Below are 22701 nucleotides of genomic sequence, written 5' to 3' on the forward strand. Positions count from 1 at the left end.
TTTTTTCCCTTCCTACCGCTTTTCTAAAAGATAACCCATAAGTACCATAGAAAGAAGATTTCTTTTTTAATTACTTACCTTGGGAGGAAATTTTATATCTATATTAACATCACTGCTTTTTAGAGCAAACTTTGTCAGAGATGAGCCATACAACCTCAGTGAACATTCTGGAATAAAGAAAAAACACAAAATCATGAAACTGCAAATATGAGTATTTTTTTAAAAATTGGGAAGCTGGAAACATGACTCGGCAATTAAGAGCACTTGCTGCTGTTCTTGCAGAAGACCAGAGATCAGTTTCCTGTACCTAAATGGTGGCTCATAACCATCTGTAACTCCAGTTTCCAGGTATTCAATTGCTTCTTCCAACCTATCAGGCATTCACATATACATTCTAAACATGAACTCACACTAGACTCCCTCACATACAAAACAAATAAATAAAAACATCAGAAAAACTATACATAACTTCAATCACATAATTATGGCATAATGATTTTCACAAAATTGACATCCTTTCTAACTGGATGGGTATTATGGGTACAAGAAGAAAGTACAAGGAATAAAAACCTACCACAAAAGTTCAGTGTTCAAATTGAAACAATTCATTTAGAAACCAAAGATTATTTAACAAATGCACTCATCTAGAAATGCTGCTGTCATAAAATCCATTTATTATTTTAGATGTTTATATAAGAACCAACTTTTAAAAAAGGATCATTCAATACAGATGCTTTTCAAAATACAAAGCAACTCTAAGTCAACTGATAGTGCAAACTTTTAAACAGAAAAAAATTTGTGGCTACCAGATAAACAGAACCTACTTGGCTAGATTGTTCTCAAACTATTGTATAATTTACCTAAATGTCAAAGAAAAAAAGATAGGCATCAACCTATACTTGTGTAAATGTATCAAATAAACCTAAATTCATAGCACCTTGAACCCAAAAATAAATTAATGTTTCCCTATCATAAAGCAATAAAAATGTTATTTGGTGATGTTATGTTTGTACTGAAAATATATAAAATAAATGCTAAAATCCACTTAGAAATCAATGATAATCACGGTCTCAGTATTCAAGAACATTTGCTGCTCTTCCTGTGGACCCAAGTTCAGATTCCCAGCACCTCCTTCAAAAAACTCACAATCGCCTGTGTAACTCCAGCTCCTAACACCTTCTGGCCTCTGTAGGCTTCTGGCACATGTGTGGAATACATACACCTATAAATATTTTTATAATAAAACACACTCTTTAAAAAAAAAGATACTCATAAACCAATGTAAACTATATCTGACCAATAAGAAATTACCCACGTTTGGCATTTTAAAAAATATATTTCTCATACCACAAAATTATACTACTTTTTTTCTCATACCACAAAATTATACTACTTTTTTTTTCTTAAAAGAAAATAACTAAAATAAAAGCAATTCCTCGAGAGTGAGATGTTAAAGGCGCTTGTTCCCTGAGGAACTAAGGTGGATACCAGACCACAAATGGTGGAAGGAAAGAAGTTTTCTGATTCCACACTTACTTGCCAGGCCATACACATTCACAAACATACACAAACAAAAAAATTAACGTACAAAAAAGGTCGTTCCTAAGACACTCAAATTTGTCTATTTTAAGAAGCAAAAAAAAAAAAAAAAGGGCAGGGCACTGGTGGCGCACGCCTTTAATCCCAGCTCTCGGGAGGCAGAGGCAGGCGGATCTGTGAGTTGGAGACCAGCCTGGTCTTTGAAATAAGTTCCAGGACTGGAAGAGCTACACAGAGAAACCCTGCCTCAAAAAGAAGAAAAGAGAATATACATTAAGAAATTTACCCTAGCTGGGCGGTGGTGGCGCACGCCTTTAATCCCAGCACTCGGGAGGCAGAGGCAGGCGGATCTCTGAGTTCGAGGCCAGCCTGGTCTACAAGAGCTAGCTCCAGACAGGCTCTAGAAACTACAGGGAAACCCTGTCTTGTAAACCAAAAAAAAAAAAAAAGAAAAAGAAATTTACCCTAGTTCAAGAGGAAGTAAAGGAAAATTTTATGATTCTAATAAATATGTAAAATGGTTTAGTACCTGGTAAATATGTCATTATAACCTTTGACATTTCCTCCACAATGTCCTGGCGGACTCTGAGGTCATCATCTGTTATTCCTTGTTCTTTTGCTAATTCAATAACTGCAATACTTAAAGCAGCCAAGTGAGCAGGAGAAGGAGATGGAAGAGATCGCAGTTCACTTTCTTCCTGTTTTTCCTGTTAGTAGAATGTTTCACAACAATAAGAAACTTTCCATTTTAATGTCCTTATATTTAAGAAAGAAAAACAGAAATAACAAATATTCACATGAGAAATAAAACATGTAATAAGTGAAGCAAAGAAAAACTTTTGCTTTTAGGACACAAGACTCTAAGAATTAAAAGTGCAGCAAGTGAGTTTATTAGTAAGATTTTTTTTATAATTTAAAGATTTTTTTGAGACTATAATTAAATCATTTTATTAATTTTTAAAATCTGTTCTACTGGAACTGGAGAGATAGCTCAGAAGTGTGGACTGCCTTTATGAAGATCCCATTCCAGTTCCCAGCACTTACAGCCAGTGGCTCACAACTGCTCTTATATAACGTAAGCTCCAGGGTACCGGATACCCACTCCTTGACTCTGCTAGCTCCCACAGGTAGTCATCATACACTTATCTACTCACTCATAAATAAATAAATATCAAATAACCATTTTAAAAGAACATAACATTTTAAAAATTGTTCTACTGTATTATTGGTACAAATTCTGAAATTCTACATCTAAGCTAACACAGAGGTTCAACAGTTGACTCATGATTCCGTAGCAACAAAGACAGCAATCTTAGGTAAAAAAGAAAAGTCATCAATCATATCTAATCAACACAGGCAGTATCAAGTCAAGTGGTCATAAGAACACTCGCTAATACACAAAGTTTAAAGAATATAAGGTTTTATAATAAAATAATGCAAAAGCTTCTATGGAAACGCAGAGAAGACTTTCTGGAAGATCATGTGAGAGGATTCTTCTCAGAAGTTATCTAAGCTGAGAGTACATATTATTAGTGTTACATTTTTAGAGAGAAAATTAGTTAATAATATGCCTAGAAAAGTACTCTATGCAAATTTGTGAGATAATTTAATAAAAATAATTTAAAAATTACAAATTCTGAAGTGCAAATGTGTGAGGATTTCTGGTCTGTACTTCTCCAGCTTCATGTCACACCGTTTTCCTTCTACTTCTCTCCTTCCCTCTTACTAGATTTACTCACATCCTTACACACCATGTCCACTTTTCTCTGGAGACCTTTCTTTATAATGTTCTAATGCACCACACTTACTTTTTGCTTTTTAAACTACTATATCAAAGTTCAGCTCAAAGGTCACTTTCCAGAGAAACTTCCCTGTTCTAAACCAAGTAAGATGTCCATTTCCTTCTCATTATTTCTCCTTCTAATAAGACTTACTGTACACAAACTGCTATTCACCAATTATTGGGAAAAGGAACCATGATTCTTATTCACCATTATGGGCATCTGACAATAAGACAATGACTACTCCATACGGAAAGTAAGATGAAAAGACAGGAAATAAAAGGTGGAAAAAGCACCTCATCCCAGAGTCCACTTGAAGAGTCTTAGTGATAAGTCAAACTTCCAGCACAGTAAATGTTTGCTGTGAAGACTACAGTGATAATAATATTCACTTCATATATAGCTATTTTACATTAAAATAGCAAGAACACATGTGTACTGTGGCATGTGTGCCCACGTACAAACAACAAATGTTAATAAATGTGAAAGAACTCTCAAAATAAAAATGTCTTTGGGGGCTGGGAGGATGGCTTAGTGGGTAAGAAAGCTTGGTAAGCATAAGACCCGGAGTTCAGCTCCCAACAGCCATGTAAAAGGTCAAGACTGGTTGAGCACACCAATGAAGACAAGAAAATTGTTAAAAGACTTCTTGACCTGCAGGAATAACTCCCAGTTCAGTATATAGATAAGAGACCGTTTCTATAAGGAATAAGGTAGAGAATGATAGAGCATGACACCCAAAGTTGTCCCATGGCCTCAGTACAAGTACAAACACGTTCACCCCCTAAACACAGACACACACACACACACACACACACACACGAGTGTCTCTTAATAAATCACAACTCTATTTACATTGATTGTCCTGGAATTCCTTTCTGAGTTGAAGCCAAAGATCCAATTTCACCTGAGCAGATATACTAAAAGATTAAAGGAGCCGGGTGGTGATAGCGCACATCTTTAATCCCAGCACTTGGGAGGCAGAGGCAGGTGGATATCTGTGAGTTCAGGGCCAGCCTGGTCTACAAAAGCAAGTTCTAGGACAGGCTCCAGAGCCTTCTCGCTGCTGCTGCTTCTGCTGAAAGATGGGTAATCTGTACCTGACAGTTTTTATTTTATGAATCAATTTTCAGCATGATTAAACTGGTTCCTAGAAGGTTCCTTCCAATCACTGGAGATAAAAAAGTTAATTACAGTTATTCAAGACTATCATTTCGGTTACTTCACACCTCACTATTAGGTTTTTAAGTTTTAAAATGGTCTCATATACTTTTACAATTCAAAAAGTAAAGTATTTTTAAAGATATTAACTTACCAAAATATTTTTTTTATGTCGTTTTTCCTTTATATGTTTATGTGCTCCTTGGATGTTTTCAATGTGAATTAAGCAAAGTTTGCATAGATAACGGCAATTGGTATATTCTGGTGATCGCTGAAGAAACAAATTTTAAAATATACTTTTTCAATAAACAAATAAATGACAGACAATATAAATGAACAATCTTACTAATTTTAACAGGCCAAAACAGGTACCGATGAGCTGCTGTTGTAGTTCAGTGGAAGAATACATGCCCACCATTTGCTAGGACTTAGGTCAGACACTCCCAATATCACAAGAAAGAAAACAAGTAGGCACTACAAGAACATGTGTTTTAGTAAATACCCAGTGCTTAAGTACCCAAGATATAAATGACTTTTTCAAAACAGTGACTATAGGATATCCTAAGTACTAACTTCAAATTATATCACAAAAATGCTAAATAGGCATCTTGCTCCTCAATTTTTATTCCAATGGTATTCCCAAAATCAATTTCAAACTTAACTTTTGGTCTTTTTGAGTGCTATGAAAAACAAATATACCCTTTATGCTGTGATTTTAAATGAATGGATCACAACTATTCATTTTAATTTCAAGGGCTAAGTTTTAAAAATATTCAAACCAATCACCGTACCATGAGAATAAATGGATAAACTCTTGAGGTAACCACTCTGAAGAAACAATCTGGGCATGGTAAAAATATAAGTCACAGTACTTCACTCATCATTTTATATGTTTCTCAAAATAATAAAACAATAATTACTAAATGCTTGCTAGATACTAGACATTATGATAGATGATATATAATTGTTCTTTTAATTCTTAATAATCCAGGAAGATATTTTCATTTTATAGATATGAACACCATGGCAATTAGTGTAGTGATACTTTGTTTTAGCAAATAAAGCTTGCCTGAATATCAGAGTGCAGAGCTAAACTACACCACTAGAGGTCAGGAAGTGGTGGCACACACCTTTAATCCCAGGACTCAGGAGACAGGGGCAGATAAATCTGTTAGTTCAAGACCACCCTGCCTAAAAAAGAAACAGAGCTCACACAAATGTAATCCCAGCAGTTGAGAACCCAAGTCTTTGATCCCAGCACTAGGGAGGTAGAAACAGGAGTGATACGGCTAGGTCAGAGAGAGAAATAAGGCAAAAGGAGACAAGAGCTCATAGTCATTTGAGGTTTTGTGCAGACAGATGGAGTCTGGAGATGCAGTGTGAGGACAGAATCACCCCATCAGTATGAACACTGGTAGAAGTAAAAGAACTCTCTAGTGACTGGCCTCTCTGCTATCTCTGATAGCATTAAGCCCTATCTATAGCTGACTCTGGGTTTTTATTATTAATACCAATTAGAATTCATGCTACAGCTTGGGACTTCACAGGGTTTCAACAGTACTGAAATAGCAGGAAATAATGAATTTCAGTTCATGCATATATAAATCCAAAGACAACTATTTATTTATTTGTTTGTTTGTTTGTTTTTCCCGAGACAGGGTTTCTCTGTGTAGCTTTGGAGCCTTTCCTGGAACTTGCTCTGTAGACCAGGTTGGTCTTTAACTCACAGAGATCCACCTGTCTCTGCTTCCCAAGAACTGGGATTAAAGGCATGTGTCACCACCGCCCAGCTAGCCAAAATCTTTTACAATAAAAAAATTAATAAAAATAGACACTGATTTTTTTAAAGCACTGTCTCTATTACCTTACACTAAAACTTCAGTAATACGTAGTATTTTGTTTCAGATTTTCAATATTCAGTGCAACTCCTGACAAAGCGGTTCTCTCACCTGGGAATATATATTATTTTTTTAAAAGATTTTATTTATTTGTATTTTATGTGTGAGCATTTTGCTTGTAAGTATTTAAGTGCACAACATGTGTGCAATGACCCCCCAAAAGGGGATCAAGATCCTCTAGAACTGGAGTTACAGGAGGTTGTGAGCCACAATGTGGGTGCTAGGAATGGAACTAAGGTCCTTTGTAAAAATAGCAAATATTCTTAAACACCGAGTCATCTCTCCAAACTCAATAAATGATGTTCTTGAAATAAGAAACTTGCTTCAATTTAACAACAACCTTACCACAGATTACAAAAAAAGCAAACAATATTTATAAAGTGCAATTTATTAAGTTTTAACTGTCAGGGTTCTCCACTTCACTGATAAAGGATTTAAATCTCAAGTACTGAATAATTTCCCAGAGGCAACAAGCATATAAATGACACACAATCTATTTATTCTAATTTTTATCACATGAAAATTCTTTCAGATCAGTTAAGTCATTAAAAGAACTTTCTTACATTTCCAACTACAACTATGCATTAACTGAGCATTTTAATATTCTTGTATGTGAGACATGTTTCATGGAGCTGAACAATGAACAAAACAAACTGTCAGTATGAATTTACATTCTAGTGCATGAAGATTAATAATAAATAGGAATATAGATAAAAGAGGAGTTGCTTTTTAAAACATGGTCACCACTTAAAGACCTTTTTATACAGTGACTTAAAGGCAGTATAGAATTGGGCTGGTATAAGATGTCATATACAATACTCCAGGCAGAAAAGAAACTAAGGTCTGGAGCCAAGAATATAAGCAAAATGTTTATGAAACTACATATTACATTTTATAAGGCATATTTCAATGTCAAGTTATAGGAAGGAAAACTGTGATTATTAATGCTGTCCACTTGTTTGAGAAGCACCCAAGAGATGAATAAATGTTGAATAGGTTGAGGAGTAGGGGCCTCTTTCCCCATCTCCTTCCCTTTGTGTCTCTACAAAGGAGTTTCTCTCCTTCACCACACCCTCTCTACCATAAAGAACTGTAATCTCTGAAATGTGAGCTAAAATACGTTTTCCCCTTTTTCTTGGTATTGTCAAAAGAAAAAAATTGATTAATACATTATAAAAACACTAGTATGACTAGTAACTGGGCCAGATCTCAAATTCCTAAGGATTTCTGTTTTCACTGTAAGAAAAACATATAACATGTAAGGGAAAGGTTAACTATCTAAAAATATTTATGTTAAGGTAGGCATGGCGGCACAAGCCTTTACTTCTAGTACTTGGGAAACAGAGGTAACAGACCTCTATGAATCTGAGGCCAGCACAGTCTACATGGTTGAGTTCCAGGCCAGTCAAAGCAGCCACACTAGTTAGTCATACAGGTTAGGCAGTAGTGGCACATATCTTTAATCCCAGCAGCCACACTAGTTAGCCAGAGGCTGGGCAGTGGTGGTGCATGCCTTTAATTCTGGCACTAGAGAGGAATATAAGACGGGAGAAGACAGGTCTCTGAGGATTAGTGGAGGCAGGATAGCACATTTCAGTCTGAGATAGAGGTAAGAGCCAGTGGAGTGCTGCTTTGCTTTTCTGATCTTCAGCTTGAAACCCAATATCTGGGTTTTTATTATTCATGCTACACATGTATGTTTGGGCATGTGTGGGCCACAGTACAAATGTAGAGGTTAGAGGACAATCTCAGCTGTCATTCCTCACCTTCTATCTTGTTTGATGCAGAGTTTCTTTTTTAATACCATGTGTACTAAGCTAGCTGACTTATGAGTTTCTAGATATTCTACTGTTCTCATCAGCTGGGATTACAGACACATACTACCATTTCTGGTTTTACGTGGATTTAGCAGAACTAAACTCTAATCCTTATGCTAGTGTGGTAATCACTTTAGCCATTTGAGCCATCATTTTGGTTCTAAAAAGGTTTTTTTTTTTTTTTTTTACTGTTCAAAAAAATTAAGGTATAAAAAGGTTAAATAGGAGGATGGAGAGGTGCCTCATAGGTTAAGAGCACTGGTTGCTCTTCCAGAGTACCCAGGTTCAATTCCCAACACCCATATGATGGCTTACAACCGTATTTTTTTAAATACATATGTTGGGGAATATTATTTTCAGGTGTGTGATTTGTTTATTCTGCATTTAATTAACTGTAAAGCTCTGATTCTTTGTCTGTCTAAAACACCTAAGGGTATTACTAAAGAAATAAACGGCCAATAGCAAGGCAGAGCAAGGATAGGCAGGGCTAGCAGGCAGAGAAACAAGGAAAGAGAATGAAGAGAAAGAGAACAAGGAGAGGAGGACATCAGGGGCCAGCCACCCAGCCATGGAGTAAGAAGAAAAGAAAGGTATACAGAAATAGAGAAAGATAAAAGCCCAGAGGCAAAAGGTAGTAGGGATAATTTAAGCTAAGAAAAGAGGGCAAGAAACAAGCCAAGCTAAGGCTGGGCATTTATAACTAAGAATAAGCCCCCTTGTGTGATTTACTCGGGACCTGGGTAGTAGGCCCCATACATAATTTATCTAACTTTATGTGCATTGGTGTGAAGGTATCAGATCCCCTGGAACTGAAGTAACAGACAGTTGTGAGCTGCCATGTGGGTACTGGGAATTGAACCCAGGTCCTCTGGAAGAGCAGCCAGTGTTCTTAACAGCTGAGACATCTCTCCAACCCCACAACAGTATATTTTAACTCCAGTCCGAGGGGATCTCTTTCAGTCTCTCATTCACCAGGCACCTACATGATGCACAGACACACAAATGCAGACAAAATACCCATACACATTAAGAAAAATTGAAGGGTTAAACAGCATATGGATTGTTACCCACCAGTAAGTGGCTGTGATTGACGTGAAAATCCATGTATGTACTAACATGCATACTAACTCTAATTTTGGACCAACTGCTATGCACTAATAAAATACCAAACAGGAAGAAAGTGCTCTCTCTCAAGAATTTCTTTCATCAATTTAGGTATCTTGTTTTTCTAAACTATATAAAAATCATACTACTACCATCATTGCTTTCTTTTCTAAGAACAATGATCTCTTTGTATACACATTTATGTATCTTAAGTATGTATTTCTCTATAGTCTGGTTTGTAATTTTTCAGTATCTAGTGGTGTTTTTATTGCTAAGACTATGAATGTGTTTCTGGTTTAAGAAATTAGTTAATTAGCACTCAAAAACAAGACACCTTATTTTAAACAGTCCCTTATTTATAAACTTACAGTAGAAAACAAGAGAAAAACAATTTAGCAAAATATATAGTAGTATTTAGTAATTTATTTTTATCAATCTGAATAACTTAACTTTTGGGTGGTCTGAACCTAGGGCTGTTGCTTGCTAGGTAAATGCTTTGCCAATGAACTACATTTCCAGCTAGACTTTTAAATTTTAATGGAAAAAAATGCCTTTTTAAAAAAATCAACATATACCCAACATCTAACACAATTGTTAGCATATAACAAGCATTCTTTTATTTACTAAATGAGGGAGTAAAGCGTTAGTCAAAATTTATTTTATACCAACCAAAGCAGTATTTTAGTAAATATTTTAAGCTTTTAAAAACAGAAAACACAGGAACTGGAGAGATGGGTCAGTGGGTAAGAGTGTGTACTGCTCTTGCAGAGGACCCAAACTAAACTCCCACAACTCTAGCTCCATCTGATGCCCCCTTCTGGCCTCTGAGGGTACCTGCACTCACATGCACATATTCCCACACAGATAACACACACATAATTAGAAATATTATTAATTATATATAATTATATGAATGTTATTAATATTAAAAATAATTATTAAAAATAATTATTTTTTAAAATAAGAAAAAACAGTATTAGGAAGGCATGGTCATTCATTCATATAATTACAATATCCAAGAGCCTCTGAAGCAAGAGCACTGCTTACATATAAAGTTAAGCCTGGGGTAGAGTCATGAAATGGAAAAAATAAGGAATGGGAGGGGAAGGAAGAAGCAAATGAAAAGGAGAAGCAGAAATAGGGAAAGAAAAATAAAAGACAAAGAAAGGGGAAAAGAAAGAAAATAGTAACTATTTTATGCAGACCATATCATCTCTCTGGTATTCAGTCAACTCTGTCATCACAACATGGAAGCAGGCAAGGACAATAAATATATAAAGGAAATGAGTACAGCTGTGTTCCAGTAAAAGTTTACCAAAAAAAAAAAAAAAAAGAAGGTGACATGTATTTTGTCATATTCAAACAAAACAAGGGGGAAAGTCTATAGTTTGCTAATGTTTACAATCACTAAAACAATGCATGTCAGGTGCGATGGCATGCTTTTAATCTCAGTACTCAGAAGGCAAAGGCAGATCGCTAAGATTGTGGCCAGCCTGACCTATCTAGTGAGTTCCAGGCCAGCCGACTACATAGGAAGACCTGTCTCAAGAAAAAAGAAAGAAAGAAAAAATGCTGGGCAGTAGTGGTGCATGCCTTTAATCCCAGCACTCAGGAGGCAGAGGCAGGCGGATCTCTGTGAGTTTGAGGCCAGCCTGATCTACAGAGTGAGTTCCAGAACAAGCTAAGGCTGTTACAGAGAGAAAGATAACTTTTTTTTTTTTTTTTCGGTTTTTCGAGACAGGGTTCTCTGTAGCTTTGGAGTCTGCCCTGGAACTAGCTTTGGAAGAGAAGGAGGAAGGGAGGGATAAAAAGAGGGATAAAGAGAGGAAAAAGGGAAGGAGGGAAGGATGGAAGGAGGGAGGGAGGGAGGAAGGACGTTGAATACGACATGTCCCATCAATAAAAGAAACATGAAGCGTTACACTCTGCAAAAAAGTTATAAAGCATACACTCCTCCCTCAATAACTAGCATAGCATAGCATACTTTTTCAAGTCGAAAGATGTGATCTCTTTCTAGACGTTCTTCTGCTTGTTTCAAGCCTAGCCTCTGCTCAGGTGTCAATGCAGACTCATCTATCACAGTAGCATTTTCTAAATAGTCCATCTCAGAAGAATTTTCTTTATTAGATTCTTCACTCTTCATTTTACCTACAAAAGAAGCAATCATTATCATATCGGTTATCATCATGATGGCAGCAGTGGCGCACGCCTTTAATCCCAGCACTCAGGAGGCAGAGGCAGGCGGATCTCTGTGAGTTTGAGCCCAGCCTAGTCTACAGAGTGAATTCCAAGACAGCCAAAGCTACACAGAGAAATCCTGTCTCAAAAAACATAACAACAAAAACCAGTTAAATACCAGCTAAAAAAGATCAAAGGCCTTTGACTTCCTTGAGCACCCAAACTCATATGCATACAAATATATATAAAACTAAACATAAAATAGGGGTGGGAAAATGGTTCAATGGTTAAGAGCACTTAACAACTCTTGCAGAAGACCCAGGTTTGGTTACCAGCACCTACACCAGTTAACTCAATTTCCAAGGGATCTGATACCCTCTCACCTACACAGGTACCTGCAGACACATGGTGCACAAATACTCAAGCATGCACTCATACATACACTAAATAAATAAATCTTTGAAAAATAAAGTACCCTTTTTAGAAGTATGAAATTATTTCCTTTTCTAGAATCAACATTAAAATAAAAACAAGGCAAAGTGCCCCAAACTATGTTCCATAGATCACAAGAATTGGATAAATGTTGAATATCCTTATAAACAAGAAGTACAGAAAACCTTGTATATGAATGTTTATATGATTAGTGGGTGGCAGTCAATAGAAGAGGGTAATGAATAGTGAATACCAATATATAGTGTTTCTTGGAGACATGATTGAAAATAATCCTAATTATTTTCTTAATTATAGACTTAATCCTAGAACTTGAAAGGCAGAGACAGGAAGATCTCAGAGAGTTTGAGGCCAGTCTGGTGTACAGAGTACGTTTCAGGAAAACCAGAGATAGAAAGAGAAATCCTGTCTCAAAAAAAAAAAAAAAAAAGCCGGGCGGTGGTGGCGCACGCCTTTAATCCCAGCACTCGGGAGGCAGAGGCAGGCGGATCTCTGTGAGTTCGAGACCAGCCTGGTCTACAAGAGCTAGGTCCAGGACAGGCTCTAGAAACTACAGGGAAACCCTGTCTCGAAAAATAAAAAACAAAAAAAAAAAAACAAAAAAAAAAAAAAAAAGAAAGGAAAAGAAAAGAAAAGAAAAAAGAGAACTCTCAACAGAGGAATCTAAAATGGCTGAAAGACACTTAAGGAAATGTTTAACATCCTGTTCAACATCCTTAGTCATCAGAAAATTAGGAAACAACCTTCCTCAAGACCCAGCAATATCACTTTTGGGTATATATCCAAAGGATGCTCAATCGTGCTGCAAGGACATGTGCTCAACTATGTTTATAGCAGCTTTGTTTGCCATAGCCAGAACCTGGAAACAACCTAAATGCCCCTCGATCAAATAATGGATGAGGACAATGTGGTACATTTACACAACGGAGTACTACACAGCAGAAAAAAATAACAACAGCTTGAATTTTGCAGGAAAATGGAGCTAGAAAACATTATTTTGAGTGAGGTAACCCAGACACAGAAAGACCATTATAACACTCACTCTTAGGTGGTTTTTAAACATAAAGCAAATAAAGCCAGCCTACAAACCACACTCCCAGAGAACTTAGACAACAATGCGGACACTAAGAGAAACTTACATAGATATAATCTACATGGGATTAGAAAGTAGAAAAAGACAAGATCTCCCGAGTAAATTGGGAACATGGAGACGTTGGGGAAGTATTGAAGGAGGGAGGGGCGAGACAGGGAGGGGAGCAGAGAAAAATGTAGAGCTCAATAAATATCAATAAAAAAATTTTTTAAAAATGTACATAGGCTTGGGAGAGAGAAGAAAAAGAATATAGATAGTAATAAAATAAAGTTAATGCTTTAAAAAAGGGGGTCAAGTCTCTAAAGAGAAAGAGTACAAATAGTCACAGATTAAAAGTAAAAAAAAACAAGCCACGTAAAAATGAAAAATTCACAGAGTCTGGATACTATATATTATTGTGTTTTCTTTGACTTTTTTGACTGTGAAGGAGCTAAATACAGATAGACATTTTATTGTATGGGCTGCTAAGCTAAACCAGCATGTATATTATAAAGGTATCTTGACTTCAGAATTTGGGCCTAAGGATATGGTGCTTTGGAAAAGAGGTTCTTTTGTTTTCACAGAACATGAGAACCTGTGGATTGCTTCTACACCAATATGGTTTCATGGACCAAGGCCTCCTAAAAGGTTGCTGTGAACACCGTCAAAAAATTGCTTTGCTCAACTGCTAACTGAGATAACCCTGGCACATAGGATACACCATAAAAGACCTGTTTAACAGTGCCCCCATACAGCACAAAGCAGTTTGGAGAGAAAAAACTACACCCATATTCCCAAATATTGTCTATAAATGTTTATTTACATTTAAAGGGAATATGATATAGATATAAATAATTTGCATTGGTATGGATCTTGCTGTATTGTTACAAATTTAAGGTCAATTTTGTTATTTGTATATGTATTTCTGATTTTGATTAAGGTATTGTGATTGTGTAGCTCATTTAAAAATGTAATATATAATTAAGAAATATAGGTTAATAGTCACTTTAATAGTCAAGCTTGTAGTCATGTTAGTTAGATTTTATAGATATATAGAGATATATTTCAGTTAGATATTCTTCAAATCTTTCAGAGACCTTCAGAATATGGCATTTAAGTGTTTTAAAAAATTTAGGACTTTTCGCTGGGTGGTAGTGGCAAACACCTTTAATCCCAGCACTCAGAAGGCAGAGGCTAGGTGGATCTCTGTGAGTACAAGGCCAGCCTGGACTGCAAGAGCTACTTCCAGGACAGGCTCCAAAGCTACACTCCAAAGCGAAAACTTTTCATGACAGTGAAACATATCTCTGCTCCTGGCAGCACCAAGATATTCCGAGAGGAAGATGGGCATTGAAGAGGCTCCTTAGTCATTTGGGCAAGAAACTGCTCTTGCCTGGACTGCTTCACTGGACATGCAGTACCCACAGAGAAAAGACTGCTGAACTTGCCTAAAGGTGAGATGGTCCTTCTGGGTTCCTGCTTCATGAAAGAGTCTGCAAGACATTCTACAGGACACAAAAGAAAGTAACTAAAAACTGCCAATATAGGTAAAACTGTCTTTAAAATTTCCTGCTTCATGGAAAAGTCTGCTGGATACTATGGGCCTAAAGGCTGAAGGTGGATGCCCCAACTGTATAGAAGAACTTTGGGTAACTGTCCAGGCAGCAAGATGTCTTTGTCAATTCTAAAGTTTTGGAAATAGCTTACAATGTACTTCCTGTTTACTTAGGTAATATTATATCCTTCTGAGGTCTTTGATAGAGTTGTAGATAGTAATAATATAGTTTTCCTTAGTTACAATAAGAGATAAAGTAGATATAAATATTTTAACTGTAATTCTTGCTTGATAACTGTTTTGTTATATTAAATTTTACTATGTTAAAGTTAAAGCCTTTTTGTTTAAACAGAAAAGGGGGGAAGTAGTTCAAGTAAACAGTATATATCTCAATCAATCTCTGCTTCCACTTTCACTCCTAACAAAAACAATCTGGTGCACTGAAGCCAAAAAGATTTTTAAAATGAAATAAACTATCTTTGATTTCTTTAATGTTTTCTAAAATCATACATAATGGTCTTTGTCAACTGAAAAGCCCCTTCATTTTATGCCTTCTAAAAGGTGAAATTTTTATCATGCCCTTAAATTTCTGCTCTAATCATACTAAATCTCATTCATAATCAGCCCACACTTAATAATGTAGTTACCCAATCTAAAGGCTATATAACAAAATTTAATCATGTACATTCTCAAGTTTTTGCCACTGAAAATCAGTTTTGTAACACATCTAATACAATAATTTTTTGTATGTGTGTTTTAATAAATAAAGCTTGCCTGAAGATCAGAGTGCAGAGCTAAATCACTAGAGGTCAGGGAGTGTGGTACACCTTTAATCCAAGGACTCAAGTCACACACCTTTAATCCCAGCATTAGGGAGGTGAAGATAGGAGTGATATGGCTGGGCAGAGGGAGGTATAAGAGACAGGAAGAGACAAGAGCTCATTGCTGTCTGAGGATTGATGGAGAGAGCATTGCAGTCTGCAGTCAGGCTGAGGATAGAATCACCCCTTTGTCTGGGCCTTGGTAGAGATAAGGACTCTCTAGTGGTTTGTCTATTTTGCTTTTCTGATCTTTAGCTTGAACCTCAATAATCTGTCTCTGGTTTTTTTGTTTTGTTTTGTTTTTTCATGCTACAATCAAATAGGAAGATTTCTTGAGACCTAGAGTCAGGTTTTGGTTTTCAACTGTAAACACATGACTGGGTCACAAATAGGAATCCAATATATACCTATTTATAGAATAAATGAGAATATATTACCAAGATCATTTAAAACTGGGGAGCTAGGTAGTTGTAAATTTATGTAATCCCAGCACTTCTGAGATTGTCTAAAATAGGAGAATAGTTCAAAAGGATGAAGAGATGGCTCAGCATTAAGAGCACTCACAGCAGTCCTGACCCAACCACAGAAGCAGCAAAATGTGACTGCCTCGCTGAATAAGGTACCAAGCCATGTGGCTGGCATAGACAAGAATAATGGGCTAGTATAAGTTATAAGAGTTAATAAGAAGCCTGAGCTAATGGGCCAATCAGTTTATAACTAAAGAAAGAAAGTACTCATGGCAACTCACAACTATCTATACCCCTTTTCCAAGGGATCTGACACTCTCGCACAGATATATATGCAGACAAAACATCAATGTACATAAAATATAAAAATAATTTTTAAAAAATTCAAGGCAAGGGCTAGAAAGATGACTTATCAATTAAGAGTACATAATGCTCTTCCAGAGGAACCAGGTTCAAGATCCAGAACCCCTATTAAGTGATTTATAACCTTATATCCTCTAGTTCCAGGAGATTCAACACCGTTGGCCTCTGAATGAACACACAAACACACATACCCCTACACATATATATGCACATAATTAAAAATAATTTTAAAAGCTGGGCCGTGACGGTGCCTGCCTTTAATCCCAGCACTCGAGAGGCAGGTAGATCTCTGTGAGTTAGAGGCCAGCCTGATCTACATAATGAGTTCAATGACAAGCAGGATTACATAGAGACACTGTCTCAAAAAAACAAAAACAATAAATAATAATAACAACAATAATAATAATAATAATAAATTTTAAATTATGAAACAAGAGTTCTGGACCAGTTTGAGTTACATAATTCAAAGGCAATATGGTTTCTACAATGATACCAATAAGTATACAAGGCCAAAGGTGTAGCCTAGTAACAGAATACTTGTCCTTGCCCAGCATACACAAGGATAAGATCCCTAGTATCAGTAAATAAGTGGGTTATGATGTGGGATTCCCCTCTGTGAGTACTATTGGTTAATAAAGAAACTGGCTTGGCCCGATAGGGTAGAACAGAGCTAAGCAAGGAAAACTAAACTGAATACTGGGAGAAGGAAGGCGGAATTTAGGAGAAGCCATAGAGACAGAGACAGACATGCTGAAACCTTGCCAGTAGGCCACAAGCCTCGTAATAAATAATGGAGATGGGTTAATTTAGATGTAAGAGCTAGCTAGCAATACGCTTAAGTAACTGGTCAAACACTGATTTAATTAATACAGTTTCTGTGTAGTTATTTCAGGAGTCTGGGCAGCCGGGAATCAACAAGTGGGCCCCTACAACAAATGTATTCACAAACACCCACTAAACTCTTATGCGCACAGCTTTTCAGCACAAAATAAAGAAATAAAGAAATAAAGGTTTTGCTTATTTCTTTGTTTCCAACCTTTTTTTTTTGTTTTGTTTTGTTTTTCGAGACAGGGTTTCCCTGTAGTTTCTAGAGCCTGTCCTGGAACTAGCTCTTGTAGACCAGGCTGGCCTTGAACTCAGAGATCCGCCTGCCTCTGCCTCCCGAGTGCTGGGATTAAAGGCATGCACCACCACCGCCCGGCTTGTTTCCAACCTTTTTAAATTAAAGTAGCTAAACCAGAAATAACCTACAGAACATTAACAGGAAAATCCTGCCCAAAACATAACTTATGAAAAATGTCATGTGTTTATACTTACTCAAATCATCTGATGTATCTTCAATTCCTGAAGCACTGTCATCAGAATCACCAATATTATCTTTCTGTGCCTGTTGTCTCTGAGATGGCAGTAAGTTTTCCAGAGTCGATTTTTCTCCTTGTAGAGCTTCAGTATTCCTTTTGTCCACAGAAACAAAGGAGCTTGTAAGTTTTTTCCCAGGCTGTTGTGATTCTGTCTGTTTCATATTTTCTTTCAATAGTAAACTGGATACATTTTCTGGTTCTAAAGGCGAGCTGGGTGTCTTTTGTAATTTCATCTGAGAAGTGGGTATATTTTCTTCTTTCTTCTGTGAATTAAGTGCTTTTTCTGTTGTTGCTGTTGTAGAGGGTGTTTTTTCTGCCTTTACTGGTAAATTAGGTGACTTTGGTAATTTTTCTTGTTTTGCCTGTAAGCTAGGAGCCTTTTCTACTTTTTCCTGTGACGATCCCTTCTGAGCTTTAATGGGTGAATTTGGTATCTTTTTCACTTTGCAATGACTCTGATCTCGAAGTGCTAACCCCAAATCTTTAGGGCCTGGAACACTGGCAGCGTTTACTTTACATGATTTAACTTCTGTTTTTTCTATACAAATATCATTTTGCTTGTTTTTTTTACTACTATTCCTATTCAGAGAGCTGGTCCCAATTTCTGTTACGGACTTATCATTTCTAGGCTTCAAGGTTTGATTAGCTATAATTTTAACTGCTTTGCTTTCTTCACAAATAATATTCTTCTTTGGTTCATGATTTTCACTTTTAGAAGTTTTGGGCTCTTCCATTATTTGAAAATCTGGTTCTTTTCAATTGTAATACTGTAAAATGGCAGATCTCAGGTATATGAACTGCTCCAATTCTAGTGTAGGCAAGCAAACTATAGGAATTAAAATAAAAACAAATCTATTATTTAAAATGCAAAAACATTTTGTCATTAGTCAATTTTAAAATGTATTCTCAAAACTAAAACATTTTTCATAAGGCTATTTTAAGAAAGGGGTTTAAATCCTCATTATCTGAAGGCAGAGGCAGGCCTCTGTGAACTCGAAGGCCAGCCTAGTCTACATAACCAGTTCGAAGCCACAAAAGACTACAGAGTGAGACTGTCTCAAAAAAACAAATGAAAACAAAAACAGGCTTTTTACAAAAACAAAGTTGCTTTCTATTGCCTAATGAGAATTTCCACTAATAAATAACTAAATATTTCCACAAAAATAAAACCTGGCCAGTCAGTGGTGGCACTTGCCTTTAAATTTCAGTACTCAATAGGAGGGATCTCTTAAGAGTTCAATGCCAGCCTGATCTACAAAGCACCAGAAAATCAAACCATAAAAGTCCTCTATACGACCAGGAAGTGGTGTTACAACTGGGCAGTGATAGTGCATGCCTTTAATCCCAGTTCTCTGGGGGCGGGTCTCCATGAGTTGGAGGCCAGCCTGGTCTACATAAATGAGTTCCAGGACAACCACAGTGGTTACACAGAGAAATCCTGTCTGGAGAAACTAAAATAAAGGAGCTGGGCGGTGGTGGTGCATGCCTTTAATCCCAGAACTCAGAAGGCAGAGGCAGGCAGATCTCTGTGAGTTCGAGGCCAGCCTGGTTTACAAAGCAACTTTCAGGACAGGCTCCAAAACTACAAAGAAACCCTGTCTCAAAAAAAAGTGCATAATATAATGATTTATTAACTTTGAATTTTTGCTAATGAGAAAGGAACAACAGCTGCAGAGAGACACTGGATAGTAGAAAAAACTATGGAATTAATAATTAATCAGCTATATACTTTAAAGATGTACTGACCTCACAATGGAACCCAGAATATGTGTTTCATAGGGGAAGGGGTTTTGCTTTTGTTTACACAGTAGAAAAGCTATGGATACCATCAAAATGGATAAAAATCTGATTTGAACAAGAGACACCTCTTAATTAGAAGGGATGATAGTTTATCAAGCAGTATGGCCATTTAAACTAACCTATAAAACTAACAAATGCTTTTTATTTGTTCAGATACAACTTGCCCAAAGTGAATCTACCCAAAATTAGGGTTGGAGAAGGTTTTTGTTTCTGTTTTTTTCAGAAGAATAAATGCATCCAGTGAAGGTATCTGAAGACTACTGAACAAATGAGACATCTAAAGAAAAAGGACAAATCATCCAGAAAAAAAAGTCTCAAGAAAAATAGTAAATTGGTCTATATATTAGTATACCACATTTCCAACAGGATAAAATTTCATAAATCTTCCCAAATGTTTGTTTCTGTTGTTCTCTACAGACATATAATGCAAATGATCTTTTTGTAGTCCCAAATCCAATTAAAGATTAAAGCTGACTTTGGAGTTGGAGCATGGCTCTCTCCTTCTCTAAACTGAAGCGTGCCTATTAAAGTAAAATTCAAAACCTCAGTCTCATGTCAGAAGAGCTACCTGATATGGGACAGAAAAAAAAACAAATATTTTACTACCACTAATCCCATAATCCTCTGGTTTTATATTGACTCTTTAACAGCTTTTCTTAAGGTCTAAGTTTTATAAGATTTATGTATGTGTGTGTTCTAAACTTTTTGTTATGATATTAATGGTCACATAGAGGACTAATTCTTGAAAAAGATTTCATATACCTTCCTGTACATGATTTCGGGTTTGGGTCTCTATCAATTTTCTGCAGTGAACCATGAGCACGCCTAACAGCAACCTTTAAAATCTCCAAAAGTAGGATTGGTGTCCCACATTGACAATTTATCCAGGATTATGATAATACCACTAAGCTGAAAAACACCACATAAAAGATCAGCTTTGAACTACAAACTACTCAGAACAATTTTGAGGTCCCTGGCTGAGATGATCCAGCCTCACTAACTACTCTAGCTAGTACTTGAGACAGGACCTGCACTTTCCCATTACGCAGAGACTGGACAACAAATAATACAGTTAGTTACCTCTCCCAGGACTTGACAATTAACCCAATTTTTCTTTCAGGATCCCCTAAAGGTACCACTACCCCCAGACAGCAGGAAGTAAATTTAGGAATATGACGCCCACATTCCCAAGAAGAGAGGTAGGTGGTTTTTGGTCATTCAATGGGTTATGTATTTGTTATTGTTCAAGGGGGGTGGTTACAAGTTGTTATTGGTTGCAGTCAGAAGGAAATTGAACAAAGGAGATTAGATTCAAGGTTCTTGTTTTAAAAAGAAAAAAGGGGGATATAGATGATAGGATAAAAGGGTAGATTATTGAATCTACTCTGAAAAGAAAAACGGGAGGATATAGATATAAGATAAAAAGATAGATTATTGAATCTACTTTTAAAAAGCAACTACCAGTTTTAAATGTTTTTACACTGGATTGGACTTTTGTATATTGCATACAAATTTTTTGTATTGATACAAACTTGAGATTTTTTAAGAACATACTGTACTTACATTTCTATTCTTGTTCAAGGCATTGTACCTATTACATTTAACAATGTAATGTAAATTTCTAGTCCTTGAAAATTATTATTACCAACTGTTTAGGACAATAAAGAAATGTAGGTTAATTATCTATTATAATTGAACTTGTAGCTTTTATATGTTTTCAAGGTCAAACAAAGATATATTTTAGACAGCTCATCTTTAAACACTATAGAATATGGCATTTAAGATGTTTTAATATAGGTTCCTTTAAAAAAAAAAAGACAATAAGACTTGTCTGCTTCTGGCAGCACCAATCTACTTCAGAGAAGATGATGAGCATCAAAGAAACTCCACATGGAATTTCCTTATAGCAAACGTCAGTCATTGAACAAAAAAATGCCCTTGCCTCAACTGCTGACATTACCCTGTCCTAACTGGACAAGCAGGACACAAAAGAGAGTGACTGCCAAACATTGTCAAAACAAGGAGGGACAGACCTTCAGAATACCCTGCTTCACAGAAAAGTCTGTCAGATATGCTAGGTCTGTAGGCTGAAGATGGATGCCCCAATGTTGCAGAGGAACTTTGAATGACTGTCTAGGCAGCCAGCTATTTCTGTCATTTCTCACATTTTTTGGAAGTTGCTTGCTTGAACTTCCTGCTTACTCAGTTAATATTATTTCCTTCTTGGGTCTCTGAGGGAGTTGAAGATTACATAGTTATAGTTACAAAGTTTTGCTTGTTTACCAGACACAGAAAGAAAGTTATGATGCAAAATAAATTAGGTACAAGACTTTGGACTCACCAAAGTTGGATAGATAATCAAGTATTTTCTTTGAATTTGTCACATACAAATGAACTAGACATTGTTGATATACTTACTGCCTGTATACACTGTATAGTTACTGTACGTACTGTATAGTTTCTTATATTAGTTATAGCCTTTTAAAATTGTAGACAAAAAGGGGGAAATGTAGTGATATTTCATTTGTATTTCAATAAATAAAGTTTGCCTGAAGACCAGAATGAAAAATAGCCACACTAGTCAGTCATACAGGCCAGGCAGTGGTTGCACACACCTTTAATCCCAGCAGCCACACTAGCTAGCCATAGAGGCTTGGCAGTGGTGGTGCATGCCTTTAACTCTAGCACTCGAGAAGAATATAAGGTGGGATGAGACAGGAATTAACTCTCTTTCAGTCTGAAGACTTTTTTTTCAAACAGGGTTTCTCTGTGTAACTTTGGATAGTTCATAGAATTAAGAGCTCTCTAATGCCTTGGCTGCCTTGCTTTTCTGATCTTCAGGTTGAACTCCAATATCTCTGAGATTTTATTATTTATGCTACATAAAATCAGCAGTTCCTAATAAAATTGAATATTATCATATTAAGACTTCACTCTTAAATGTACAGGCAAGAGAAACCAAGCATACATTGATTTAAAAAAAGTCCATCAAATGATGTCTAAATAAAACACAATTTTTTGCCTTCATAAAAAGCAATACTACTTCTACATAAAGGGGGATGAATGAGCTACCTACATGATACTATATGGGCAAACCTTAGCTTGGTGGAAGAGGATAGACATATACTGTATGACTGACACTATATAAAATGTCCAGAACAGGCAAATCTCCAGAGAAAGTTTCGTGGCTGCCAAAGGTGTAAGAGGCAGAAATGAGAGGTAACTGTTAATAAGTAGAGTTTCTTTCTGGGATAATGAAAATATTAGGGAATAAAATTCTTATTAATAAATAATAAATAAAATTATTAAGGTTATAAAACCTTATGACTATACT

General features: G+C 36.2%; 1 protein-coding gene across 6 annotated transcripts in view; it reads right to left on the bottom strand.

The window, feature by feature from the left end:
- Positions 1 to 22701, bottom strand: part of Tut4 (terminal uridylyl transferase 4) — a 95794-nt gene that overhangs the window by 67273 nt on the left and 5820 nt on the right. For all 6 annotated transcript variants that reach the window (XM_038332794.2, XM_038332793.1, XM_038332792.2 and 3 more), the window contains exons 2-6: positions 17524 to 18393; positions 11285 to 11448; positions 4636 to 4752; positions 2069 to 2246; positions 79 to 167 (exon numbers count right to left, since the gene is read on the bottom strand). In XM_038332794.2, coding sequence (XP_038188722.1) covers positions 79 to 167; positions 2069 to 2246; positions 4636 to 4752; positions 11285 to 11448; positions 17524 to 18301 — 1326 coding nt within the window. In that variant the 5' untranslated portion in view covers positions 18302 to 18393. The remainder of the gene's footprint in view (positions 1 to 78; positions 168 to 2068; positions 2247 to 4635; positions 4753 to 11284; positions 11449 to 17523; positions 18394 to 22701) is intronic.

Source organism: Arvicola amphibius, chromosome 6, assembly GCF_903992535.2.
Source record: "Arvicola amphibius chromosome 6, mArvAmp1.2, whole genome shotgun sequence".
Lineage (NCBI taxonomy): Eukaryota > Metazoa > Chordata > Mammalia > Rodentia > Cricetidae > Arvicola > Arvicola amphibius.